This window comes from Hyperolius riggenbachi, chromosome 1, assembly GCF_040937935.1.
Source record: "Hyperolius riggenbachi isolate aHypRig1 chromosome 1, aHypRig1.pri, whole genome shotgun sequence".
Classification (NCBI taxonomy): Eukaryota; Metazoa; Chordata; class Amphibia; order Anura; family Hyperoliidae; genus Hyperolius; species Hyperolius riggenbachi.
Genome location: NC_090646.1, coordinates 548,106,737 through 548,133,338, shown reverse-complemented (window position 1 = coordinate 548,133,338; position 26,602 = coordinate 548,106,737). Strand labels below are relative to the sequence as shown.

Sequence of the window (26,602 nt, the reverse complement as noted above, 5' to 3'; positions counted from 1 at the left end):
GATCACATCCGAAGAAAATGCACTTTTAGGCTCATCTACTCATGTAAAATGGGCCATAACAGCTCAAACACTTCAGGAAAATTAACAGTCATTCTCGCATACACCAATAAAGACAAGTGCAAGAGTGACATGCTTCCTGCACCTTCTGTGACAGAAAAACAAAAACTGGAGTTCTCAAACAGGAATTCAAAAAAATTGTCGATTTGAACTTTGAGTTAGGGAAGAAGGAAAAGCAAAGGAACGTCCCCCCCCCCCCCCCCCCCCAAACAAAACCCCTTTTGATTAGTTTTCATAAGAGTTGCTGCTGCTTTCCCCTGCAAGCCAACTGCCTTCTTTACAAAAAGTACTGGTTTTCTTGAAGAGCACATCCGGTGTACAGAAAAACACACACAAAACATAAGATCTACTTAAATGGGGCTTCCTCCAGCCCCTGGCAGCCTATCTGTCCCTCGATGCAGCTCCGCTACCAGCTGGCGTCCTGGGTCCCCCTCCGTTGCAGATGTCTTCTGCGCCTGCACAGAACACTCCAGTCTACGTGAGAGTAGTTGCGAGGAAAGTGGCCGCAGAAGAAGACATTTTAGTGAGGTCGGCATCTGCAACGGTGGGGAGCGCAGCTGCATTAAAGGACAGATAGGCTGCCAGGGGCTGGCGGAAGCCCCAGGTAAGGAGATTTTTTTTTACCTTGGACCTGTCCATTAAACCTTGCTCTGTAAAAAAATATAGACAATCTCTTGCTAGGACTGGTAGTACATGCACTCTTGTGTATCCCCTGTCACTGTCAGTTCATGTACACAACAGAAATATGACAAAGAGGGGTCAGTTAGCATGTAAACGTTAGGACAGCTAGCACTGGAACACGACTGACATGGTGCAGCTTCATTAGTGTAGAAGTTCCTACCCTAGATCAAACGCAAGTCAAAGTTAATTCAAGATTACAAAAGGCCAGTGGTTCTGCCATGTACTATTTGCTGGCATTCCAGGATACAAAGGTCATTGCTAAAAAGAAAGAAGTCAAACATCACAAAATGTCTGGAACAGTACAGTAAGTCAATCTAAAGCAAACAAAAACCTTGATTTACATCCAGCTCAGGAGGCCTGGGGAGGACATGGAGAGGTATTTTTCAAATCTGCACTTTATAAAGGGCTCGTTCACACTACGTGGGGTGCTGCTTAGTTATGCCCTGCACATTGTGTGTGATACGCATGGCAACGTGAAAAGGCAATTGCCATGTTACTATTCACAGTACAGTTGTGCGTTCTGAGGTAACTGTCAGACACATTTTAACGTACAGTGCATATTATTTCCCGTCGGGTTCCACCCTGTTGCATTATATAACAGTGAAAATAAGAGTTTGTAGAAGATAAACGGAGAAAGTTTTAATAAACACCTCTCAAAACTAACACCACAAAAATAATCTGCACCTTGCTTGCTTTCAATGCACTTATTTTCACGTTGCATTTTTTTTTTTCAAAATTCTACTGCTCTGTCTGCCAGCCTAAACCGTTGTTTGTTGGTGCCGTTGCGAGTGTCCTGCTGGGAGCTAGTATTACCTTGTCTTGCAGCTGCCTAGAATTAGCCAGGCCTGGCTCCCACGACTAATGAAGGGTAAACTGAGTGAATATACTTTGGATATTTTAGGTAGACCCTCATATTACATAGAATTGTAAGTTTGCATAAGTAGTAGGCACCTCGCGGGAGCTTGAACTACCAAATCTAGGTGGCATATACAGGCGCAAGGGAAAGCAGAAAGTCACACTCCCAACTCACAGAAGAACACTCCTGTTTAATTTTCAGTTTTAACTGTGAACAGCTTTAAAAGGTGGAGGCAACAGTTAAAGCACAGGGAGGAAAACAGGATAATCACCAAGCAGAGATTAAGCAAGTTAATAGAAGGAGAAAGCCTGCCCAAAGAGTGAGAAGGAATTTTGTTAACCATTTAGTGACACTAACGTATTAAAACGTCATGCTTTACCCTATTAACGGCAACATGACGTTTTAATACGTCACGTGTTCCCGCCGCTAGCGCCGTGTGCGCACCGCTACCGCCGGAGTTTCCGTCGGGATCCCGTGCTGAGTGATTGGGGAAGAGGACCAAGCGGTCCTCTACCCAATCGCTGTGCCTGGAGTGAATGGACGTGACCGCGAACAGTGGCTACGTCCATTCACAAAAACAGGAAATTGTTACATTTTAATAAAGTGTAAAAAAAAAAAAAAAAAAAAAAAAAAAGTGATCACTTCCTATAACGAAGTGTTCACTTGCGCCATCTTGTGGCCCAAAAGTATATTACACATACAAAATACATACATATACAAGTACATACACATTAATAAAATTAATAAAATTAAACTTCCAACCCCCCCCCCCTCCAAAAAAAAAAAAAAAAAAAGCTTAAAATAATAGTTGCCTTAGGGACTCAGCTTTTTTTAATCTAGACTTTATGGGGGAAAATTAATTTTAGTTTATTACATTGGGGCTGGTAATTATGGCCAGAAAAAAAAAAAAAAAAAAAAAGAAAAGACCACCACCTATATTTCTAAATAATATATTGTCGCCATACATTGTGATAGGGACATAACTTAAATGGTTTAATAATCGGGACAACTGGGCAAATAAAATGTGTTTGTTTTAGCCACAGGAGAATGTTTAATTTTAAAACTAATGGCTAAAAACTGAGAAAAATGTTTTTTTTTTATTTTCTCATTAAAACACATTTAGAATAAAAAAAATTCTTAGCAAAATGTACTACCCACAGAAAGCCTAATTGGTGGCGAAAAAAAACGAGGTATAGATCATTTTCTTGTGATAAGTAGTAATAAAGTTATTAGCGAATAAAAGGGAGGATCACTGACAAGTGAAAATTGCTCTGGTCCGTTAGGGTAAAAACCCTTGGGGGTGAACTGGTTAAGGGACAAATGCATAGAAAGGAAAAAAAACCCGCAGAGCACTGCCTACTAGGATGTGGCCAGTTATGGCTTAAAAGCAAAATGGTAATGATAGGCATTGGAAGGGCCTGAGATAAGCAAGTCAGTGGGTAGGGGCAGGTTAAAGGGAACAGGTGGTAACTGGTAAGAGACACATGGAGGCCGAGATATTTATTTCCTTTAAAACAAAGCACATTGCCTGGATGTCTTGCTGATCCTCTGCCTCTAATACTTTTAAGCCAAAGACCCTGAACAAGCATGTAGATCAGAGGTTTGACAAAAATCCAACAAGAATAGGTGCATGCTTGTTCCAGGTTAGGCCTGCTTCACACTTGTTATTCAAAAAAGTGTCCATTCGCAGATCGGAACGGATCCTAAGGGATGGGAACTGATCCAACGTTAACCTATGGATCTGTTCACATTGGTCAGTTAGAATGGATCTGTTCCACGCAATCCGCAAATTTCCTGCTGCAGCAATTTTTCTGGACCCCTGAGCCCAGCGGAACGGAAACGGAAGTTGAAGCACTGTATTGGGGGTAATGAGAAAACAGAACGTTCTTTCAGTGGAGAAACAGACCGTTCTAGCTAGCAAAATCCACTTTGGTGATGGGGGTCTGGGGGGAGCCATTTTCACGGATTCATTTGCCACTTAACTGCCAGCGTGAACCGGCCCTAAATCCAACACTACTGGCCAGAAAGATCAACAGGATGCCATGCAACTGATATTGTTGAAAAGGAAATCATTTTGTCTGGGCTGAGGAGTCGAGGAGTCTGAATCGGAGAAATTTTGGGTACCTGGAGTCGGAGTTGGAGGTTTTATAAACTGAGGAGTCTGATGATTTTTGTACCAAATCTTTAGTTCCGGCAAGTATTAGACTAAGGAGTCGGAACCATTTTGGGTACCTGAAATCGGAGGTTTCAAAATCTGAGGAGTCTGAGTCGGATGATTTTTGTACAGACTCCACAGCCCTGCTTTTAAAGGGAACCAGAGACAAAGCTAGTGAAAAAAAAAAATAGGAAAAGATTTTATACATACCTAGGGCTTCCTCTAGCCCCATAAGCCTGGATCGCTCCCACGCCGCCGTCCTCCGCTGCCTCTATGGCCGGTACCCGGGTCCCGGCACTTCCGCCGGACGCAACCAGTCTTCCGCATGTGCAGGGGCTCCCTCCGGCTCTGTACGCATGCGCAGTACGGAGGGAGCACACTGCGCTTGCGCCAACTGGCCGAAATGACGGGACTCTGTACCGGCGGACAGAGGCAGCGGAGGTCGGCGGCGTGGGAGCGATCCAGGCTGATGGGACTGGAGGAAGCCCCAGGTATGTATAAAACTTAGTTCGTCTCCGAGTCTCTTTAACCCTCTGGGCGATAGAATTACATCACCCAGGAGGGGGCGCAGCACTTTTTTTAAATTTTATTTTTTTTTTAAATCCTGTAGCTAGCCTAGTGCTAGCTACATCCCCCCACCCACTCCGATCGCCTTTGGCGATCAGAGCAAGCGGGATTTCCTGCTGGGCTTCCCCGGTCACCATGGCGACGGGGCGGGATGACGTCACCGACGTCGTGGCATCAGAGGGAGTCCCGATCCACCCCTCAGCGCTGCCTGGCACTGATTGGCCAGGCTGCGCAAGGGGTCTGGAGGGGGGGGGGGCTGCGCGGCACGGCGGGTAGCGGCGAGCGGAAGTTACACGCAGCTAGCAAAGTGCTAGCTGCATGTAAAAAAAAAAAAAAAAAAAAAATTCGGCCCACCAGGGCCTGAGAAACCCTCCTGCGTGACATACCCCGAGCTCAGCTCGGGATTATCGCCCAGGAGGTTAAGGCAATCACTAGAACCAAGTAACAGGATTCCTGATACTCCACACTGAAAAGAAAAAGCATAGAAGTCTGGATGATGCACGGAAAGATCACACAAAACTAAGGGCTGGATCAGACGGACGTCTGCGTGGCGTCACGTTTGGGGGCGTTGCGGCGGCTGCGCGGTCAGTTTCAGTAGCCTTTGCGTCGCGTTCCGATGCGGTCGCGTTTTTTTTTCTTTCCCTAAGTTAACATTAGCCGCCGCGGTTGGCCACCCCCTGGAAGCTACATGTCGCTTCCAGGGGCAGCTCTAACGCTAGCGAAAATCGGGACACGAACGCCGCGATCGTGTAAATGCGCGCAAAAGCTCGGTGTAAACGCTCCCATTCACTTGAATGGGAGCATTTATCGTGACGTTCCGAACGCTTGCGCTAAACGCTCTGCAAGCGTCCATCTGAACCAGCCCAAAAGCGGACAATGAAAAGTAGCTGCACAATAATCACGGGCACAGGCTAGGTGTAAAATTCTAAGGGACAGCCTTAATTTGCAATGTAGTTCTACCATCTACAAAGTAACAGAGGGTACATTAATGGCAACTACTTCAGTTGTCTGCCAGCTAGCAATAGGATAGCTTTCCTTAACCCTAGGGAGTTGAGGCAATACCATATCTTAACTCAAAATTTACAATTAACATACATAGGACTTTTTTTTTTTTTTCTTAATATTTTAAATTGCAGGGAAAGTATTTTAAACAAACATAAACCTGCCACTCTATAGCATGTGTCCCTGGCAACCAGATAACTCATTTTCTATGTTTCATATGGCTAGATATTAGGACTGCACCTCCAATACATATAAAGTACATCATATGTATTGTCATCTTTCAAACTGGAGATCAAGTTCCGCAAGTTACAACATCCAACAACTACATGGAGGAATGCGGGTTCAAGACTAGGTCTACAGACGAGACACGCGCGCACACACACACACACACACACACACACACACACACACACACACACACACACACACACACTACACTTTGACAAAACAATGTAATGTATCAGTATAGTGCTCCACCAATCAATCACAAATTATTGACAATTGTCACAACTATAGAAACATCAACAATCTATAAAAAAAAGCGTTTATGCTATAAGATATTTACTCCAACAATGAACCAACTAAATGACAGCTCTGTACTGTGGACTTCAGAGACCTATTTTCTGTGGCGAGAATTTGACCTTTGCCCTAGTACACACACTTCCCCCCCCCCCCTTTCCTAACTTTTACTACTTCAGTGGTAGCAATAAGCAATCTCTACAGTTGTGCCAATTTTGTAGCCAGTCTCCTATTTTACCAGAATTAGGGCTGCTTCACACAAAGAATGCTTTTCTAACCACCAGGGCTTTGAAAAGCTTTTGATAATGTAATGCTATGTGTGTGTTCTCATTTGAGCGGTGCATTTTTTTTTTTTATTTATTAAAACCAAACAGCATTACATAAGTAAAAGCTTTTCAATCAGGTGTGTATACAGCAGCCAGGGAGCCCGAGCGATGCACCGGGCGGATCTCATCAACCCAAACAACGCTAATCCCCTCCCATCTATCTCATTTGCGAGGCTCCCCCCACCATTGCATGACGCCACGCATGCTCCACTCCTCGTCCCTCCACATAGCAATGCAGCACGTCGCCAGCTACACAGCTGACATGTGTGTGCAGCCAGGACGAGCGATGTCACCCAAGGCGATCAGGTTCAGAAGCTGACGGGTGGCCTAACAGGTACAGAGAACTGCCATGAAACTGCTTAACAAGAAAATACAGACAGACACTATTGTGTGATACCTCCTGCTTGCCCGCTAACGGCGACATATGAAAGGGGGGGGGGGGGGGGGATGTGAAGTATAATTTATAGTGCATTTTATTCTGGGAGAAATCTACATTTTACATGTATGTATTATACATTTGTTCATGGGAGTTGACCTTTAAGTTGACAAACTGAATCTGCATGCAGCTTTATATGTGTGTGTTATTTTACTGCCAAAATCAGGTACCCTACAGATATTAAAGGACACCTGAAGTGAGAGGAATATGGAGGCTGACATTTATTTCCTTTTAAACAACACACATTGCCTGGTTGTCCTGCTGATCCTCTGCATCTATTACTTTTAGCTACAGACCATGAACAAGTATGCAGATCAGATGTTTCTGACTGAAATTTGACTGGATTACATGCATGCTTGTTTCAGGTGTGCGATTCACACTACTGCAGCCAGAGATGAGCAGGACTGCCACGCAACAGGTATTGTTTAAAAGAAAATATGGCAGCCTCCATATCCTCATTTTAGAGGTCTTTTATGGGGGAAAAGCAAATTGGTTGGTGTGACCATCCAGAAACAGATCACTTCAGATTTAATACCAAAAGTTAATTAAGCATTTCAGGACTGTGACAAAAAGGAATTAGGGAGAGGGATTCAGGTTTTTTTAGAGTTGAAAACTCCAGCGCAGATCTCTAGACGGCGTTACCTTTCACACTTTTCCTATTCACATCTGCTCCTTTTTCTAGCAGGAACTGGGCTATCTCCTTGTGACCTTTGTAGCAGGAGATCATCAGACACGTGTGCCCATGACGGTTGGCCACCTCCAAATCAGCTTTGTGCTCTACCAGATACTTCACAATCTCCAAGTGACCATCAAAGCAGGCAGCTCGCAAGGGAGTAGAGTTTGTGAGGGTTGTGTTGTTCACGGAAGCTCCATGATCCAGTAGGGACTGAACCACTTTGAGGTGACCGGCCGCAGAGGCCGCCCACAGTGGCGGTGCTCCTTCTATGGTTTCCCCATCAAAATTCACAGATCCTCCAATCTCCACAGAGGCACTGCACTGATCCAGCAGGTAATCAACCATGTCCAGGTGGCCATATCGTGCTGCCATTAAAAGTGGTGTTGCCCCATTGGTTTTCTCAGACATAAGCAAAAATACTTCGTCTTTGGCCTTATTTTCCAGCAATTTGGAAAGAAGGCGCAGCTTGCCATCACGGGCAGCATTGAACACCGCCGTTTTAAGATCCATGGCTGCTCTACGTTGGGAGACTTCTGTATGTGAATAGAGACCAGATCGACGGCCAGAAATATCCAGAAAAGGCACAAGCAATATGAATGGGATCCTCTGCGTTGTCTCACGAGAAGCATAAATGTGGATTTATGGATGCATAAAGCTGAACAGAGAGAAGAAAGCACAGACAACTGTTAGCACATTTAAATGGTCACTGCTTTCTATCACACACATTTACTGCTGCCTTAATTAAAATTAAACTTTCAGTTATGCACAACATTCAGGCCTCACACAGATCTACACATTGCAGTCACGATTAAAGCTTCACAAAACTCCAAAAGCAAGCTGTTCAATTATTGCACAATGTCACTGGCAGTAACCGTTACATATGCCCATTACTATTTCACAGCTGAAGACTTTGCTCAAGTAGGTTTTTTTAAGGACAGTGAACAGAGACAGTAAAAGGGAAGGATCTGCTCACTGGTATTCCATAAAAAGCCTAATCTTTATTTTGTACAAACAGTGACAATCGGGGTATGAGCGAGCTCATCTGTGTCTGTACAAAATAAAGAATGGAGTGGTTATGGAACACCGGTGAGCGGATTCTTCTCTTTCACAATCTACGAACAGCAAAATCGTATCCGGCTACCTGTGTTAGGAAGTATATGAAGCAGATACATCTCTCCTACCACAACAGTAAGCACAATAGGCCAGCAAGATAATGAGCACATTGGCAATTACCAAGCAGTATTCCTTCCCCCCCCCCCCCCCCAATCACGCTCTCCATATACAAAAAAAAAAACCCCGGCTGCTTGGGTATAGCCAAGCAATGTGCCTGTACAGTGCTCATTCTCAAATAGGTCACCCTAACTAACCACTTAATCAATTAGGGCTGTTTCACACAGAGCGCTTTTGAAGAGCTTTTCCGATTGCGGCGCTTTCCAGCATGTTGATAATCACATGGACAATTAACTCTTAAAGAGACTAACATCAAAAACCTCCCCTGGGGGGTACTCACCTCGGGTGGGGGAAGCCTCCGGATCCTAATGAGGCTTCCCACACCGTCCTCTGTCCCACGGGGGTCTTGCTGCAGCCCTCCGAACAGCCGGCGACAGACCCGACTGTAGATTCAATATTTACCTTTGCTGGCTCCAGCGGGGGTGCTGTGGCTGCTTTCGGCACGAAATAGACGGAAATACCCGATCTCCGTCGGGTCCACTCTACTGCGCAGGCGCCGGAAACGTGCGCCTGCGCAGTAGAGCAGACCCGACGGCGATCGGGTATTTCCGCCTACTTCGGAGCAGACAGCCGTCAGAGCGCCTGCGCAGGAGCCGGGAAGGTAAATATTGACGTCACCGCTGCACGGAGGGCTGCAGCGAGACCCCTGAGGGATGGAGGACGGCGTGGGAAGCCTCATTAGGATCCTGAGGCTTCCCCCACCCAAGGTGAGTACCCCCCAGGGGACGTTTTGTCGTTACAGTTCCTCTTTAAAGACCATTTCACACCAGAAAGAATCACTTAGTACCTTTTTGGAGCTATTGACACTGAGTAACAAGTACAAAAAAATGCAAAAGTACAGTGAAAATCGATTCAAAACAAGCACAGAACATTTATATTGCGCTTTTCTCCTGGCGGACTAAAAGCGCCAGAGCTGCAGCCACTAGGACGTGCTCTATAGACAGTACAGTGTTCTCCCCAGAATTTTTCTCCAGCCGGGTGGCATGAAAAAGTAGCCGGGTGGGGCGAGATGAGAGAATACAGGGCCCACACTTCTCAGCACAAATCTGCTTACAGCAGAGTAGGAAGTGAGCCAATGACAGCCGGGTGCTCACCAAAACTAGCCGGGTGGAGAACCTGGCTAAAAGAGCCTGGGGAGAACACTGCAGTAGCAGTGTTAGGGAGACTTGCCCAAGGTCTCCTACTGAATAGGTGCTGGCTTACTGAACAGGCAGAGCCAAGATTCGAACCCAGGTCTCCTGTGTTAGAGGCAGAGCCCTTAACCATTACACTATCCAGCCAAAAGCTCTATAAACTCTCTCCAAAACCACTAGCGCTGTTTAATAACCAAAATTGCTGGAACATTTGTTTAAAAAATATAAATAAGTGTTTATGCATAGAAATGTAAATGGCCCACATATAGCTATACATTTTCACAATTAACGCATGCAAATGTGGCCTAATGGTACCCCATAAACCATTCAATGTATAGTGGATCAGATTAAACGATCGACATCTTCCAAATATATCGGATAGTTTACCTGTTCTACCAAATTCTACCATTTGACAGACAAGATTTCAGCAGAAACCTTGTCGAATACTGATCTCACCACTGCATCTGCACAAAGCTAAACAAAACCTTGCTCTCACCACTGCAGATGCTGCCACCTTTACTTTCACTGGGAAGCACTGTAAAATGCCATCGTTTGGATTGATATTCAATGGATTTTAAGTTTAAATCATATGTATTCTATTGAAAACAAGAGGGCATCAGGTTTTCCTCAAGAATTTGACAGCATCTCTCCCCATCTAGGTTTCCTTCTATCCGGACAAATGCTCTACTCCCTGCGGCAGAGGATCATCTACAAAACATACTGTTAACACCTCTGTGCTTTACAGTAGGCTTGGTTAGCTGTATTGGATTCTGCCATGTATAACAGCGGGAGGCAAGGGACGCGGGCGGGTAGCGCCAATACGGAGGAGGCGGGGGTGCGGTGCTAACAGGCAAGAGGTAAACATTGTGCTGGCGACACGCTGCATGTCGCCAGCACTGCGGGGGGGGGGGGGGGGGGGGGGAGGGGGGTTTAGCGGCAAGCAGGGGGGTCCTGGAGGCACACCATGGGGCAACAGAGGCTGGTGTTAGTGTGCACAACCAGCCTCTGTGCCCCACTAGCATAAGTAAATCCCACCTCGGGTTCTCTTTAATCATCCCATACAAGCCAGATTTTGGAAGTGATAATGTTGTAACCAGGGCTTCAGCGCCCTTCAGGCTGATCAGTCTCTCGCTGTCATCCTCCGCCACCTAGATCTTCGATCTTCTGCTATGGGTTAAGGTACTTGAGTCAGTCGGGCGTAATGCGCATGCACACACTCCGCCGCCGGGAGCGTACTACACCTGCGTAGCACTATTGCGCAGGTACAGAATGCTCCTGGCTGTGGGAGCGTCACACGGCTGGACTACGCTGACTGGCTCAAGTACCTGGACCCATAGCAGAAGATCCAGGTGGTGGAGGAGGACAGCGAGGGTCTGATTAGCCTGAATGGGGCTGGAGGAAGCCCCAGGTATGTATAAAAAAAATAAAATAAAAAAAAAAAAAAAAAAAAATACTTATTTTCATCCATCTCGGGTACCCTTTAATTCGTATTCATCAAACCAAATTTTAACAACATATCAAATTATTTGATTTCATGAGCAAAGGGAGTGCATAAATTTGCATAAACCAGCATCAGAGCAGAATTATTTCTATCTCAATGACCATCTTTATTAGTGACATGGCTACACATCAGGCTTTATTCTTACAGCATAGATGTTATTTAGTATACTATATGTTACGGCCAGAACCCGAAGTGTGGCCACTTCGCGTTCTGGCCAGCCACTTCGGGTTCTGGGCGGCCAATGTGCGAAGTGGCCGCAGCGCAGCGGCCAATGTCAGAAATGTAATGACTACACTAAGCTACAATGTATTTTACGGTCGTCTCGCTGCGGCCAAATGTATAACAACTTGCTTAATTTCATTAAATATAGCCGGCGGCAATGTAATAGATGAAGCCGCCGGCTTCGCACTGCCTCCTCTCCTCCTCCCCCCCCCCCCCCCGCCTCCTATACGATACGGAGCAGCCGGCGGGGACACGCGTGTCCCCGCCGGCTGCTCCGTATCGTTCAGGAGGCAGGGGAGGAGGAGAGGAGGCAGTGTGAAAGCCGGCGGCTTAATCTATTACATTGCCGCCGGCTATATTTAATAAAATTAAGCAAGTTGTTATATATTTGGCCGCAGCGAGACGGCCGTAAAATACATTGTAGCTTAGTGTAGTCATTACATTTCTGACATTGGCCGCTCCGCTGCGGCCACTTCGCACATTGGCCGGCCAGAACCCGAAGTGGCCACACTACGGGTTCTGGCCGTAACATATATAAGAGATATAGAGATACATAGATACACAGTCACAATCAGATATGCATAACTGACTTAAAAAATACGGGGACTGCTTTATTGAAGCAGCACAAGTAACTATTTTTTGATTGGTTCATTTCATTTTTGTGGACTAAGCACAGCTATTACTGTATATATAAATTATTTATGACGACTATCTAAGAAATAGAAAATGTTATCATATTTTGTATTTTAATTACAGTTTAAATTCATTAGGAGTCTGTGCATTTTTTTCCCGACTCCAGGTACCAAAAAATTGCTCCAACTCCACAGCCCTTGTTGTAACACGCACATAATGAGCACTCCTTGCCATAAATTCCCATAACTGTTTCAGCATTAACATAGGCCTCTTGGAAGCCTCTCTGACCAGTTTTCTCTTCATTCTTTAATCCAGTTTGGAGGGAGTGCTCCAGGAATAGCTATTTTTACACTGAACTAATCAATATGATAACAGGTGATCATAGGTGGAAGCCAATTCGCTTAGGGTGTAATTGACGGGCTGATTCGTTACACCTGACAAACTTGAGTTGACAAACTTTTTAGGTGGTTGATCCTGTTTATTTTTGATCTGAGGCCATTATATCTTTTACTTGGCTGCTACAAGTTATACTGTGTAAATATATTTTTTGTTATGCCTTTGTGTTTCAAAGCGGAATATAACCCTGCATTTTTGAACTTTGCTCTAAAACATTATTTGCAGTATATTATATGCAACCAGCATTTTTTTTTTAACTAGACCAGCATTGGAAGGGTTACACAGGGCTTTAAAGTTCCTGTAGATTTCTGCAGGACCCATCCGAAGCTGACATAGATACATTTTGTTTACATAAATGTATCTAAGTGTTGAATGTGACTCACTAATGTCTCTGACTGAGAAGGAGCTGGAGGACAGCCAAAGAGTGTAACATTTCTCAATAGATACATTTAACTAAATAGAATGTAACAATCTGAACTTCTGCATATCTCTCCACGGAACTTTAAACCTCTGTGTTTATCCCTTCCAATGCTGGTCTAGTAAAAAAAAAAAATGCTTTTTGTATATAATATGCTGTAAATGTTTTAGAGCAAAGTTGAAAAGCAGGGTTATATTCCGCTTTAAGCTACAATGCAACTAAATATGACTATTTCAAAGGAGGGATTATTACTATGTCCATTGTATATAATGAGCTAGCACTGGCAGTCACATGACCAACATATTCACTCCCCCCCTGCAGCACACTACAGTGCAGGTTGAAGGTAGGCTCACGTATCAAGCCTAGAGAGAAAACACAGCAGGTGCAAGGTTACCACCAATCAGCAGGCATCTTCTGCCTTGCCATCTGCGCTAATGCATAGGGTGCCCATGCATTCATGCGGAGGGAGGTAGCAGGCTGGGACCATGGTCTCATGGGGAGTGGAAGAGACAAAACACCACTTCAGATAAGGTATTACTGTGGAATCATGAGCACAATGGGGCAGAGTCAGGTAAAGGTGGGTATACACTGGTCGATTTGCCATCAGATCGACCAACAGATAGATCCCTCTGATCGAATCTGATCAGAGAGGGATCGTATGGCTGCCTTTACTGCACACAGATTGTGAATCGATTTCAGCATGAAACCGATCTCAATCTGTGGAGCTGTGATCGAATCGGCTGTATACCGGAGGGAAAATTGCTAAGTTTATGGGCCCCTTAACTCTGTAGTTTATTTGTAAAACATTCCCTCACTGCTGGCTATTTGAACATGCACTGTACACGTGCAAAATACAGTTTAATTAAATTCGGAGAACTGCAGAAGTTAAAGGACAAATGTTGTATCCCGTCCAGAGTTCAGCTATGATAAGTGATGATGCTTACTGGCCAACTAAACAACTGTTCAAACAAGTCAGACTGCTTTGTTGCAATCTAATAAGGACACTAATCATGCCCGATATATCCAAGATACATTTACAATCTGAGAAGTAGAATAAACTTTGTTTTCTCAGCTATAAAATCTTAACTATACTACTAACCCCTAGGCCCTACTAACCTGGCCTAAATGACCACAGCACTCAAGCTGCTTGAAATGGCACCTATACTCTTCTCTTAGTGGTCTGCAGCTTTAGGGTAGCCAAACATCTAGCGATGATGGGCATATTCGACCAAGAGACAGATCTCTCTAATAAAATCTAGTTACAGAGATATGTCAGCTGCTCACACATCTCAGGCCAATTCCTGATCGAATCTTGTGGGAATCGACCTAGAGACGCTGCCACGTTGTCTGTTCCCCCACGCCCAGTGTAAAATGTACCCCTGGTGCCCAGTGCAAATACTTTACCTACCACTACTGGATACAAATCTGCACTGCCTCATATACACGTGCCCCACATGGCCGTTGGCATAATGTGGGGGCGTGTAGGATGTCACACTTTCGGTCCAAAAATGATTGTATCGTCAATTAGGCATGCTCTAGGTGGCACAGATTATCATAATAATTCATTATAATAATCAAATCAGATCGGCCAAGTTACCTGATGTTTGGCCAGTGTCAGTTGTGGATTCCTAAATCCAGCATACCAAGTCTAAAGCGGTGTACATAAGCTCTATAACTTTTGCAGAGATTGGAACTCGATAACGTGGGCAACAGTTTGGGGCAAATGATTGTACAGTTGCTAGCCTAGAGGGATGGGAGAGCAGCTCCTGGCAGGTTGGATGAGGACGACGACAATGGATTTTTGCTTCGCTGATAAAGGATCCAGTGATGTTGGGAGGGATCCACACTAGATTCTCATACGAGTCTCATTAATAGCCTCCTCAGCTAACCCACACTTAAAGTGGACCCGAACTCTTCCACAGAACACAATTAAAAGGTTTCAATCTAAATATAGTTTATAAGGCAATTCACTGCTCTGTGTTTGTGTAGCAAAATTGAAATGTCTAATTAGCTCTCATCAGCAGAGCAGGAATGTGGAGTTGTGTAACCCCAATGACGCTCCTGGGCAGCAACCGGGAAGCTGAACTGCCCGATAAATGCGCAGTTCAGCCTTCCATCTGAAAAGAAGCCTAAATAGACTGCAGGAGAGCTCTGCCAAGGCAGCTCTCACCATAAACACTGACGCTTAACTCTTTCAGTGCTCCCTGCAAAGTGAAACCAAGTTAAAACTCCGGGGGAGGGGGGGGGGCAGCTGTGGGTATTAGGATTTTCATAGTAATGAAGAATTTTTTTATTCCATAAAGGTCATCATCCTATGGCTAATATGTTTTAGAGCAAAGAGGAAGCTCTTAGTTTAGTTGCACTTTAACTGCACCAAATATCACATCACTGATCTGGTACTGGCCATCACATCTCTGATCTGGAAAACAAGAAGCTTGGGATACTATAAAGTTACAATAATTGTTTCAGATCAGCAACTCCTTTGGTAATAAAATACAAATTAAGGTGACATTTACCTCAGTGGTTCATTGAAACTGTTTTTAATACAGGATACTTGTAGTAAAGAAAATATCCAGCATACTCTGACAAGTGCTTCCCTGTCAAGAAGCTAAAAACAACCTTTCCTATTCTTTCAGCACTACAATTATGGAAACATTTAAGACATTTTTTGCCAATATGATTATTCCCATTTGTTTCAGGTGGCAGTTTCTGAACAAGAGCTTTTGGCTAAGCAGTGTGTTCTGCTCTATGGAGCAGGAGTGAGTGGTGCCCTGATGCAAACATGACCAAGAAAGTTCCAGCAAGGATAAAAGCAGATGGGCAAGAGAGATCCAGCATGCCAGATTGCAGGAGAGGAAACAATTCTGACAATCTGCGGAGACTATCAGTGAAGTGTGCATGTAGCTGGTCCTTTATAATCACGCATAGTTGTCAGTGCTCTGTATGTCTGCATTAGTCACATTTCTATTTCAATGCTTGTGTACATGGTAACCAATATGGAATGCCATGTGCTTAAACCTGTGTCAGTTCTGTATTTAACTGGCATGTTATCTCCTATGATACACCTCAAGCACAGAGGAACAGCATTTTTCAGCGGGCAACACCTTACAATATGATTGCACTAACTTTGCTCAGAATTGCCAAGCAGTTGCTCACCATGAAGGTCAATGGGTTGAATACAATTTGAAAAGATTGTTTAGGTAGAATCTCAAAGGACAGCTAGAGATTATACTGCCAGAAGGTGTGTTATGCTGGGTACACACCATACGTTTTTTCGTCAGATAGATGGTTGGATAAATTCCAAAATGTCAGCTCTCTTGGGAGTACAATCCTTTTATTGAATGAACGTTTTATCGAGTAAGGATATTTCATTTTGCAATCAAGTTGGAGCAGTACACAATCAGCTTTATAATGCACTGGGCAGCACAAGGCTAGCAGCAACTTAATCAGTATTACATCAGGTACTTAAAGGAGTTATCAGGCAAACAAAAAAAAATTATGAGTTTCACTTAACAGGCTTCTACCAGCCCCATACAGCCTTCCTGTGCCCTCATAGTCACTTACTGCTGCTCTGGTCCCCCTCTGTCAGTAAGTTTAGTTTTTGCCGACCTTGGGGTCAGCGGGCCACATTGCGTACATTTTTACGCATTCCCACGGGTGCAGGAACATTAACACATACATTCTTATGCGTTAGTGGCTTAACGTGTAAATTTTTGCGCGTTGAACCACTAACGCGTAAAAATGTACGTGTTAATGTTCCTGCACCAGAGCAGCAGCAAGCGACTACGAGGGCACAGGATGGCTGCATGGGGCTGGTAGAAGCCCCAGGTAAGTGAAACCTTTTTTTTTTTGCCTGATGACTCCTTTAAGGCCTGTACATACACCTGACCAAAGTGGGCGATAAGGACTGCCTGAGCAGATACAGCAGCCGCCGACCCCAACCAATCACATTGTCTGCAGCGCTCCCCTGGCCACTGCATGACATCCTGCATATGCTGCTCTGTCCGCTTCAACAAACAACAGAACATGTCATCAGCTACACAGCTGTCACTCGTCTGTACAGGCCAGTCAGCGATATCACCCTAAGGTATCGGGCCCTGATCCCTGACTGGCGACAAAGATCAAGGTGCCTGTGCACACCTTTACTGGAACCTTAACTCAGATTCTTATGGGTATCTGATCTAATATTGTGTGGTGCAAGTTGAATACATTTGTAAACAAAAGATCTCTGTTCTGGCATCCACACACTACATCTCCCAGCATACATTGCAGCAGGCAGGCAGGCATGCACGCGCATGAATTCAATATGAAGTACATAATGCTGTACAGTTGCAGTTGGTCAGAGAGAACTGCTGGCTGCCCATACACCCCAGACAGATTTAGTGTCAGTGCGTCCACGCCGTATTTCCACATTCAGGCCCCACTTGACTACCGGCATATAGCACGCGAGGCGCCTGTGTGACGTCACAGAAGTAAAGAGTGGACACTTGGTGACGAAGTAACAGGTCAACTATAAATGCACATGTAACATCTGGTGGCGTCACAAGGACGATTCCTGAAAGTTACATGCTGAAATCGATTGGGAATCTGTGTGTGGGCAGCCAACATCTCTTTCACTGATCAGAGATAGATCTGTCTTTTGATCGAATTTGCCCAGCCTCACTAGATGTACAAAGCTAACAGATCCACTGTCCATTCAATCAAAATTTTCTAACATCAGGAAAGTTCTTCAGTAAATTCAGTCCTTGAAAATCAATCAAAAGCTTTCAATTAGTTTCACAGTAAGCAATACTGGTACCCTGAATACCAGATAATGTGGGCTGTAAAGAAAAGCTGTAAAATAGCAGTACTAAGTGCCAAAAGGTTATGAAAAAAACATGACCTCAACAGCTTGAATGATCAGACATTAAATCATGATCAGTCACGTATGCGATGACAAATGAAATTACTAAAATATTCTATCACAATCCATTTCCTGGTAAGAAAATTTACCTGTACTTTAGTAATATGGTATCACCTATAGTGAGCGTTCCTGTGTCTGAAACTAAAGAAATCCCTTAGGTTAGATTCATGTTAGGATGTCGCATGCCATGCACTATACGAAAAACATAGAAAAGTCACATTGTGCGTTATACATGAGATGTACACAATTAATGGGAAGTATTTCATTCAACCGTGAACCATTCCATTGACTAAAATTGGTTTTCAGTTGAAATGCGATTTCGCGCTCGAAAAAAAAAAAAAAAACGTTGCCAGCCTTTAAAACTTCTTCTCAGAAGCAGGGCTGTGGAGTCGGAGTCGAGGAGTCGTTGATTTCATAAACTGAGGAGTCGGATGATTTTTGTACAAAATCCACAGCCCTGTTAAATATTAGAGTAAGGAGTCGGAGTCATTTTGGGTACCCGGAGTCGGGGTTTCATAAACTGAGGAGTCGGAGTTGGAGTACCGACTCCACAACCCTGTTCAGAAGAACAACTGTTCATGATTGCCTCAGGCAAAACTTTGGAAGGTGTACAGGTATTTCCAAACGCCCCCGAGGAGGTAGTTAGCAATCTTTTCGGTTGAATCACTGACCACCATTTTTCTTGAAGGAGAACTGTAGTGAGAGCTATATGGAGGTGCCATATTTATTTCCTTTTAAGCAATACCAGTTGCCTGGCAGCCCTGCTGGTCTGTTTGGCTGAAGAAGTGTCTGAATCACACCAGGTGATTGAATCACACCAGAAACAAGCATGCAGCTAATCTTGTCATATCTGTCAAATTTGTCAGAAACACCTGATCTGCTGTATGCTTGTTCAGGGCCTATGGCTGAAAGTATTAGAGGCAGAGGATTAGCAGGGCTGCCAGGCAACTGGTATTGCTTAAATGGAAATAAATATGGCAGCCTCCATATACCTCTCACTACAGTTCTTCTTTAAGGCAACTTCTGTTAAAGGTCCCGCAGATAACTGAAGAGTGTGAGTGTGTGAGTGTGTATCATGCTAAACTGTCATTCAAAGCAATCGCAAATAAAATTCAAAGTGACGAATTTAAAGCCTCATGGTACCATTTTCCATTGGATCAGCTGGTGATCTGCTAAGAAATTGCATAGTGTGTAGGCATCCAAATTGTTTCTGATCAATTTTGAGATAGATTTTTGTATTGATAAGTACCCAAAATCTATTTCAATCCGATCTGTTATTGGAAAGCTAATAGATTCAGGTGATAGAAAATTGTACCTTGTAAATGAGGCTAAAGCCCAATCTACACGATACGATTCCTTGTACGATTCGATTACGATTCTATTTACGATACAATTAAATCCAGCATGTCCGATCAGGATTCGATTCGACATTGCAAAACAATAGCAAATCGAACTGAATCCCGATCGGACATGTCAGATCGTAAATAGAATCGTAATCGAATCACACAAAGAATCGTATCGTGTAGATTGGGCTTTAAGGGAACCAAGATTGTAGACGCTAGATCAGAGCGGTTTTCCAGGCGTTTTTGTTACAGAAGCTATTCAGTAAGCGCTTTACTGTAACAATATTTGAAATCTGCTACACAAAAACGCTAGGCAGGTTTAGAAAACATGCCTAGAATCGCTCTGAAATCTGCTTCAAACACCTCTAGCGTTTTGCAGATCTGCTAGAGGCTTTTTGGCGTGCACTAGGTCTATTTTTTCCATTTTTAGAATTACTAGGGACTGAATCAGGAGATGTATAGTCTTAGTTTACAATGCAAATTATCACTTAACAGCTTGATTGATATTAATCAAAGAATCATTTGCTTTCGAAATCTGATTAGCTGTGTGCAAAGTTCAGGATCAGTCCCACAAACTTTGGATTTATGTAAAACTATTGGAAAGTCAAATCCCTGCATTCAAGATCAACAGCAGCAATGCAAACCTGGATTTTTACACCAAAGCCTCTGAATGGAAAACCCCCAGCTAGGTGAAGCACACAATTCAGGAAACAACAATGTCTATAATGACCTGTGGCTCTCTGGCCTAACACATTTTGTATGGCACACACCGTGCAATTTCTTGTCAAATCAACATGTCAATTCAAATCCAATAGGTCTGATCAATTTTCCAATCATTTCTGCAAAAAGAATCTATCAGAAAACTGATCGGACCTGTCTGAAATTATCATCTGATGTCCATCTGATGGGAAATTGCAGTGTGTACCAGGCATTTTAATCCCATAATACAATCTGCCATATTTTAGTAGACTTGTACAGAAATGAAGTTCATTACAGTCTAATTTGTTAACAAAAACAAGATTATAACGTGTGGCTGATTTGACCATCTGCTTGGTTGTGGGGAAACCCATCAAATCACTCGCCACTATTTCTTATATATTATCTCCTCAAATGAGAGTCAGACCACAATTCTTCCTATATTTCTGTACAACAAAGCCCAGAATAAAGCGTCTGCCCCCTTTTATATACGGAATAGCCATAAAGCGCAGTATTCCCTGGCAGTCTGGGTTTTGTAGTTCCACAGCAGTAGGAGAGCCACGGGCCACAACAGACTGCTGTACGCGGATGGATCCAACCCTCGGAAAGACACAGAAGCTCTGGAATGTAGGCGGAAGCAGACAGTCACACGCGCAGACTTAGCTCCAGCCAGGCGAAGCTGACATTACCGCGGCCATGGTCGCTTCCTGTAGCCGGGGTCTCCCCCCCCAAGTCACCCTGTGCACTGCTCCAACCTGCGCTGCAGCCGTTCTGACGGTGCAGGCGGGGCTCTCCTCCGTCTGATATGAGACGCACCTAACTTGCTACCTGCCGTTGGTCACTAGCAGGAGGTTCCCCAGCCAATTGGAGCATAAAGGCGCGGTAGGAGGACGGCACGCACGAGTCTTCTCCAGCGCATCGTGCGTGCAGCCGTCTCAAGTTTGACTGAGAAGTCACAGCGACTTCGTAAGGCAGGGCGGAGGAAGTTAGTCCACAATAGTGTGCGGCGGGGGAAGGGCGCATACATGACGTCATGGATGGGTCGGGCCAACATAGTTCTGGAATGTGGGGATCGGCGTGCCAGGGGTTCTGTGACCTGGTTACGTGGAAGAGATTGTAGGCTGAGGGGCAGCCGACATCCATACAATCACAAGATCTGCTGCAAACATTTCTGTGCATGGCTGTCTGGATCCCAATATTTCCCATGGACAATGTCATATGCGACAATAAACACACGTTATATCAGTAGAATGTTAAAGTGTTACAATTATCTTTAAAAATGTTTAAGGTGGCCATACATCTAGCAACTTGGCTGCCGATTGACCATTTGATTTAATAATTTTTATTGAGTCACATGAAAATCAGTATCGCCACAAGGATGGCCGATCGCCAATAGTTCGACTGATTTAGGGCCAAAATTGGTTGAATGTATTGATCGGGCATGCTGGGAAATCTCGGGCCAACATTGTAAATTTAGTGTGCGGCAGTAACGGCGTAGGATAATCGAAAACGATGAACATGACTAAACCTCTAGCCGCTGTCCCCCCAAATGTAAATGTGCTGCATGTGCATTACAATACTTTACCTAATGTAACAATATATTGATCAGCACTGCAATTCACCTCACTTTCCAACACCAAGTGGAGAGCGACTCACCAGATAGGTTGGACCACAAACTATCATGGTCATTTGCGCAGTCGGGGTAATCACAGGCTCCCCACGCCTAACCGAGCCACTCTTTCTCTGCTGCAGCCACCAATTGTCAATAGTGTCACTTTAATACCCGGATATATTCCTCGAAGATTAAAAATCTTTCATCACGCCATATATTTAAAACCACGTAGAATGTATTCAAGGTTTGCACTAACATGTTCATAGAGGTTTAGATCACATAGGCTATCATTCATGAACAGGCTGTCGGTAAAGAGAATCAGTGCGGGAAAACACCGCTGGCGGATTTTTAGACTTCTGGGTGGGCATTCATAAAGATGTATCCGTGTGCGGAAGCAGTGCGGAGATTCCCCGAGCTAAGCTGGCGGTAGACAGGCGGTAGGCTTGCGGAGACACGGAAGCTGCCGAGTTGATACATTTTTCCGTGTTCCGCTCTGCTGCAGCTGCCTGGGAGGTCTGTGTGTCTCCATTCATTTACATTGATATCGCCACATCAGAGGGAGCGGAACTTCCCGACCTCACACCGCTTGCGGTGATCTTTATGAATGAACATTTTGCTACATTTGTACCGATAATCACCGCACAAGGCGGTGATTTATCACTCTGCTCGGTAGTGTCATTTTTCCATGCGGAAAGAGGCTTTATGAATGCTGACTTTGCCGAGTGGTCGGTAAAGTCAACTGTTTTAACCACTTGCCGACCGCACGCTTATACCGTGCATCGGCAAAGTGGCAGCTGCAGGACCAGCGACGCAGTACTGCGTCGCCAGCTGCAGGCTGATTAATCAGGAAGCAGCCGCTCGCGCGAGCGGCTGCTTCCTGTCAAATCACGGCGGGGGGCTCCGTGAATAGCCTGCGGGCCGCCGATGGCGGCTCGCAGGCTAAATGTAAACACAAGCGGAAATAATCCGCTTTGTTTACATTGTACGGCGCTGCTGCGCAGCAGCGCCGTAAGGCAGATCGGCGATCCCCGGCCAATCAGCGGCCGGGGATCGCCGCCATGTGACAGGAGACAGCCTGGAGGGGGAGGATTTCGCCGCGGAGGGGGGCTTTGAGGTGCCCCCCCCCCCGCAACATCCGGCAGGCAGGAGCGATCAGACCCCCCCAGCACATCATCCCCCTAGTGGGGAAAAAAGGGTGGCGATCTGGTCGCTCTGCCTGCACGCTGATCTGTGCTGGGGGCTGCAGAGCCCACCCAGCACAGATCAGCTACAACAGCGCTGGTCCTTAAGGGGGGGTAAAGGGTGGGTCCTCAAGTGGTTAAGCATTTCCGCATGCGGAAATGCTTTATGAATGATAGCCATAGAGTTTGCCTGCGGGCTCTCCCCCGTGCGGTCTCTCAGGCTGACCGCTTGTTACGGGGACTGACGGGCTGTTGACCCTGACACCAGTGGATGACGTGGGCTCTCCCAGGGCGTGGAGTCTAAGTGGCTACGGGTCTTCACCAGAGCACCCCGCAAGGGATGATGGGCCGCTACCCTTAGTGGGCAACGGACTACTTTCAGCTGTCTATTAGCCACCAGGTCGCGACCCCCAGGATTGCCCCACCGGAGGCAGAGAGAACAACCGAGTCCGCTGTGAGAGACTTGGAAGCGTAGTCAAAGAACAAGCACAGGTCGAGGCAGACAGGCATAATCGGGTAAAGAGGCACAGGTCGAGGCAGGCAGCAGACAGATGTAATCGGGTAGACAGGCACAGGTCGAGGCAGGCGGCAGACAGGCGTAATCGGGTAGACAGGCACAGGTCCAGGCAGGCGGCAGACAGGCGTAATTGGGTAAACAGGTCCAGGCAGGCGGCAGACAGGAGTAATCGTAAGTCAGGAACAAGCCGAGGTCAATACCAGAGATCTGGAACAGAAATAACGCTAGTGACACACACCAACAAGCTGCAATGAAGTAACAGCACTGAAGGACTGTCACCAGTCTCCTTATATAGTGATATTGAATCTGGCACCAGAGTTTGCGTCAGCGTGTACGCGCATGTGCTTTAACGCGTGTGCGCATGCATGTTAGACACGTACATGAGTACGCATGCGCACGCCTACTCCTCCACGGCGTCCCTGGAAGTTGTCATAACAAATGACAACGCGCGTGCGGACGCAGGACGCCTAGGACGGAGCCCAGATGCCGAGCATGGTAACATTGCCCCTCCCCCATGGGCAACCTCCGGGTGCCTCTAGAGCCCACTTTTTCTGGCTGTCTCAAATGAAATTCCTTAATTAACCGGGGAGCGTGAATACCCGAAACAGGTTCCCAGGAATTCTCTTCCACCCTGTATCCTTTCCACTTAACTAAATAAAATACTTGAACTGACCTAATCCTAGAATCAAGAATTGATTCGGTTTCTTCAGAACCCTCTATAATAACCAGAGGAGGAGAGGACTGGCGATCAGGAAAAGAGTTTTGAACATGAGTCTTTGGACAGGATACATGAAATACTGGATGGATCTTGAATCTTTTAGGAAGATCTTATTCAACAGCGACATCATTAATAATTCTCTTAACAGGATAGGGACCAATGAACTGGGGTCCAAGCTTTCTGGATGGAAGTCGTAATTTAAGATTATTTGTAGATAGCCACACCAGATCCCCAGGACTGAATTGGGATGATATTCTCCTATACTTATCACTACTTTTCTTGGCTTTTGCCTGAGCCTGAGACAACAATTTGGTAATAGTCTTATGATTAATGGACAACAAAGATAACCTATCTTGAAGGTGTGGTACTAAAACTTCAGGGAGAGGATTGGGTATAGCAATGGGATTGTAACCGTAGTTAGCAAAGAAAGGAGACTGTTCAATGGCGGAATGAATAGAATTGTTGTATGCAAATTCAGCTGTAGCAAGGAGAGGAGCCCAATCTTCTTGAGAAGCAGAGGTGAAGCAGCGGAGATACTGTTCAGAATCAGAATTTATTTCGCCAAGTACAACGGTGGATTGTACCCGGAATTGGTTTTGGCGCTTACAGGGTCGTTGATGAAAAACAAGAAAAGCACGGTTAAAGAGGCACTTAAGTGAGGAAAAAAAATTGAGTTTTACTCACCTGGGGCTTACCTCAGCCCCCTGCAGCTGATCGGTGCCCACGACGAGTCGCTCTGATGCTCCGGGTCCCGCCGGCGGCCACTTCCGGTTTCGCCGTCAGGACCCGTCAGGCTGGGGAACGCGGCTTATGCTACGCGTTCCCAGCCAAAATAGCACCCCCTATGCGGCCATATGTCCGCATAGGCACCCGTATGCGGACATATGGCCGCATAGGGGTGCTATTTTGGCTGGGAACGCGTAGCATGAGCCTCGTTCCCCAGCCTGACGGGTCCTGACGGCGAAACCGGAAGTGGCCGCCGGCGGGACCCGGAGCATCAGAGCGACTCGTCGTGGGCACCGATCAGCTGCAGGGGGCTGAGGTAAGCCCCAGGTGAGTAAAACTCAATTTTTTTTCCTCACTTAAGGTTCACTTTAAGCATGGTACATACGTAGACGTGGAACAAGCATACATAGGACAACATTACAGTTTGTGCGTACACTTAAGCAGAGTGTCGTATACAGTTAAGCATGGTACATACGTATAAACAATAAAAGCAAAACAAAAACAGAGAGCATTACAGCATACACATACAGTTAACGTAATACAAATGCAAGACATACACTGATAGCAAGAACAGAAAAAAAAGAGGGACTGGAGGAGCAGCCTGAGAGCTGATATGAGTGCTGCCATTTTCGGCACTGGACGCTACACAGCGACACGCTCCCAACTAGACAGGTGCTACCGTTGTCCACGAAAGTCGAGAGGAAGCTGGGGGGGATAGAGAAAGAGAGAGGGGATAGCTAGAGAGAGAAAAGGGAAGAAGAACAATGAAAGTGAGGCCCCTTGGGCAGTGCGGTGTGGCTGGAAAGCGTCCCGTTTGTCTGGCTTGCCGCAGTGATGCGAGATGGAGCTGGTGGGTGCACGGGCCCTGCCATGAGGCTGATGTTTGCAAAGGGCCATGCATAGGGCCATGCAGCCCGGGCCGATTTGGTGGAGCAGGGAACAGCGTGGTGGGGCAGAGAATGGCAGCAAGTTCAGCTTGCCCAGAGGACAGAGAGTGCAGCCAGCATGGGGGGCTCACCTGGGCAGTAGAGGTGCAAGCGTCTGATTCATTCTTTCTGCCTGGCCATTTGACTGTGGATGATAACCTGAGGAGAGTGACATATGAATGTTCAGACTCTTGCATAATTACTTCCACAGTTTGGATGTGAACTGCACTCCCCTATCAGCAACAATATCATCAGGAAGCCCATGAAGATGTATAATTTCTCTGATAAACGTTTCAGCAGTTTGTAATGCAGTTGGGGTACCCTTCATAGGAACGAAGTGACTCATTTTAGTGAAGCGATCAACTACTACCATGATGGAATTATAGCCTTTTGAGGTAGGTAATTAAACAATGAAATCCATGGATAACATGCCCCAAGGGCGGGAAGAGATGGGAAGTGGATTCAGTAGCCCCCAAGGCTTATCCCTACAAGTCTTGGAATGAGCACATATAGGGAAAGAGGCTACATAACGTTTGCAATCCAAGTACATATTGGGCCACCAGAAATTTCTTTGTAAAAGTTCAAAAGTTTTCATGACTCCAAAATGCCCAGACAACACAGAAACATGGCAATGATTCAAAACTGATCCCCTAACTTGACTAGGAACAAAGATCTTGTTTTCGCGTAGGAGAATATCTTCTTTGAACGCTAACTTAGGATCAGTACAGAGAGAATTGAATGTGTGCATTAAACACCAAGTGAATACCTGACAAAACTGGCTAAGCAAATTTGGCCTAATTGGCTATTCATGAGGCAATGCTCATGCAAATATGCATTCGCTTTCGCATGCCAACTTATGCAGGGTCCATTTATTAAACCAATGCCGCAAAGCGGTTTCCCTGCAGGAATTAGTTCATGCTACAATAGCACTATCCAGGAGCGCCACGAGGAGGCTTCCCAATGCCCCCATACAACCGGGGGACCGCGGGGTCCCAGGCGCTCTCACTGCCTGGGAACCACAGCAGCACCCCGGAGGGGGAGGCTGGCTTGCGCAGGCGACCCCCCCCCAAGCGTGGCCAGCGCCGGGAAGAGCCGTCCGCACCCACCTCCCAATATTTAAAAACAGGCACTTACCTTAACGTCCATTGCGTTCTGCTACTGAGCATAGCTTG

General features: G+C 45.6%; 1 protein-coding gene across 4 annotated transcripts in view; it reads right to left on the bottom strand.

Moving 5' to 3' along the window:
* Positions 1–20,633, bottom strand: part of FEM1C (fem-1 homolog C) — a 58,150-nt gene extending 37,517 nt beyond the window's left edge. Inside the window, exons 1-2 of one of the 4 annotated variants that reach the window (XM_068247232.1) lie at positions 20,567–20,633; positions 7,242–7,930 (exon numbers count right to left, since the gene is read on the bottom strand). In XM_068247232.1, the coding sequence (XP_068103333.1) occupies positions 7,242–7,785 (544 nt within the window). In that variant the 5' untranslated portion in view covers positions 7,786–7,930; positions 20,567–20,633. Of the gene's footprint in view, positions 1–7,241; positions 7,931–17,800; positions 17,837–20,439 lie in introns of those variants that run through there. The other 3 variants (XM_068247225.1, XM_068247220.1, XM_068247230.1) reach the window with 3 other exon arrangements.
* Between the last annotated feature and the right edge of the window lie 5,969 nt (positions 20,634–26,602).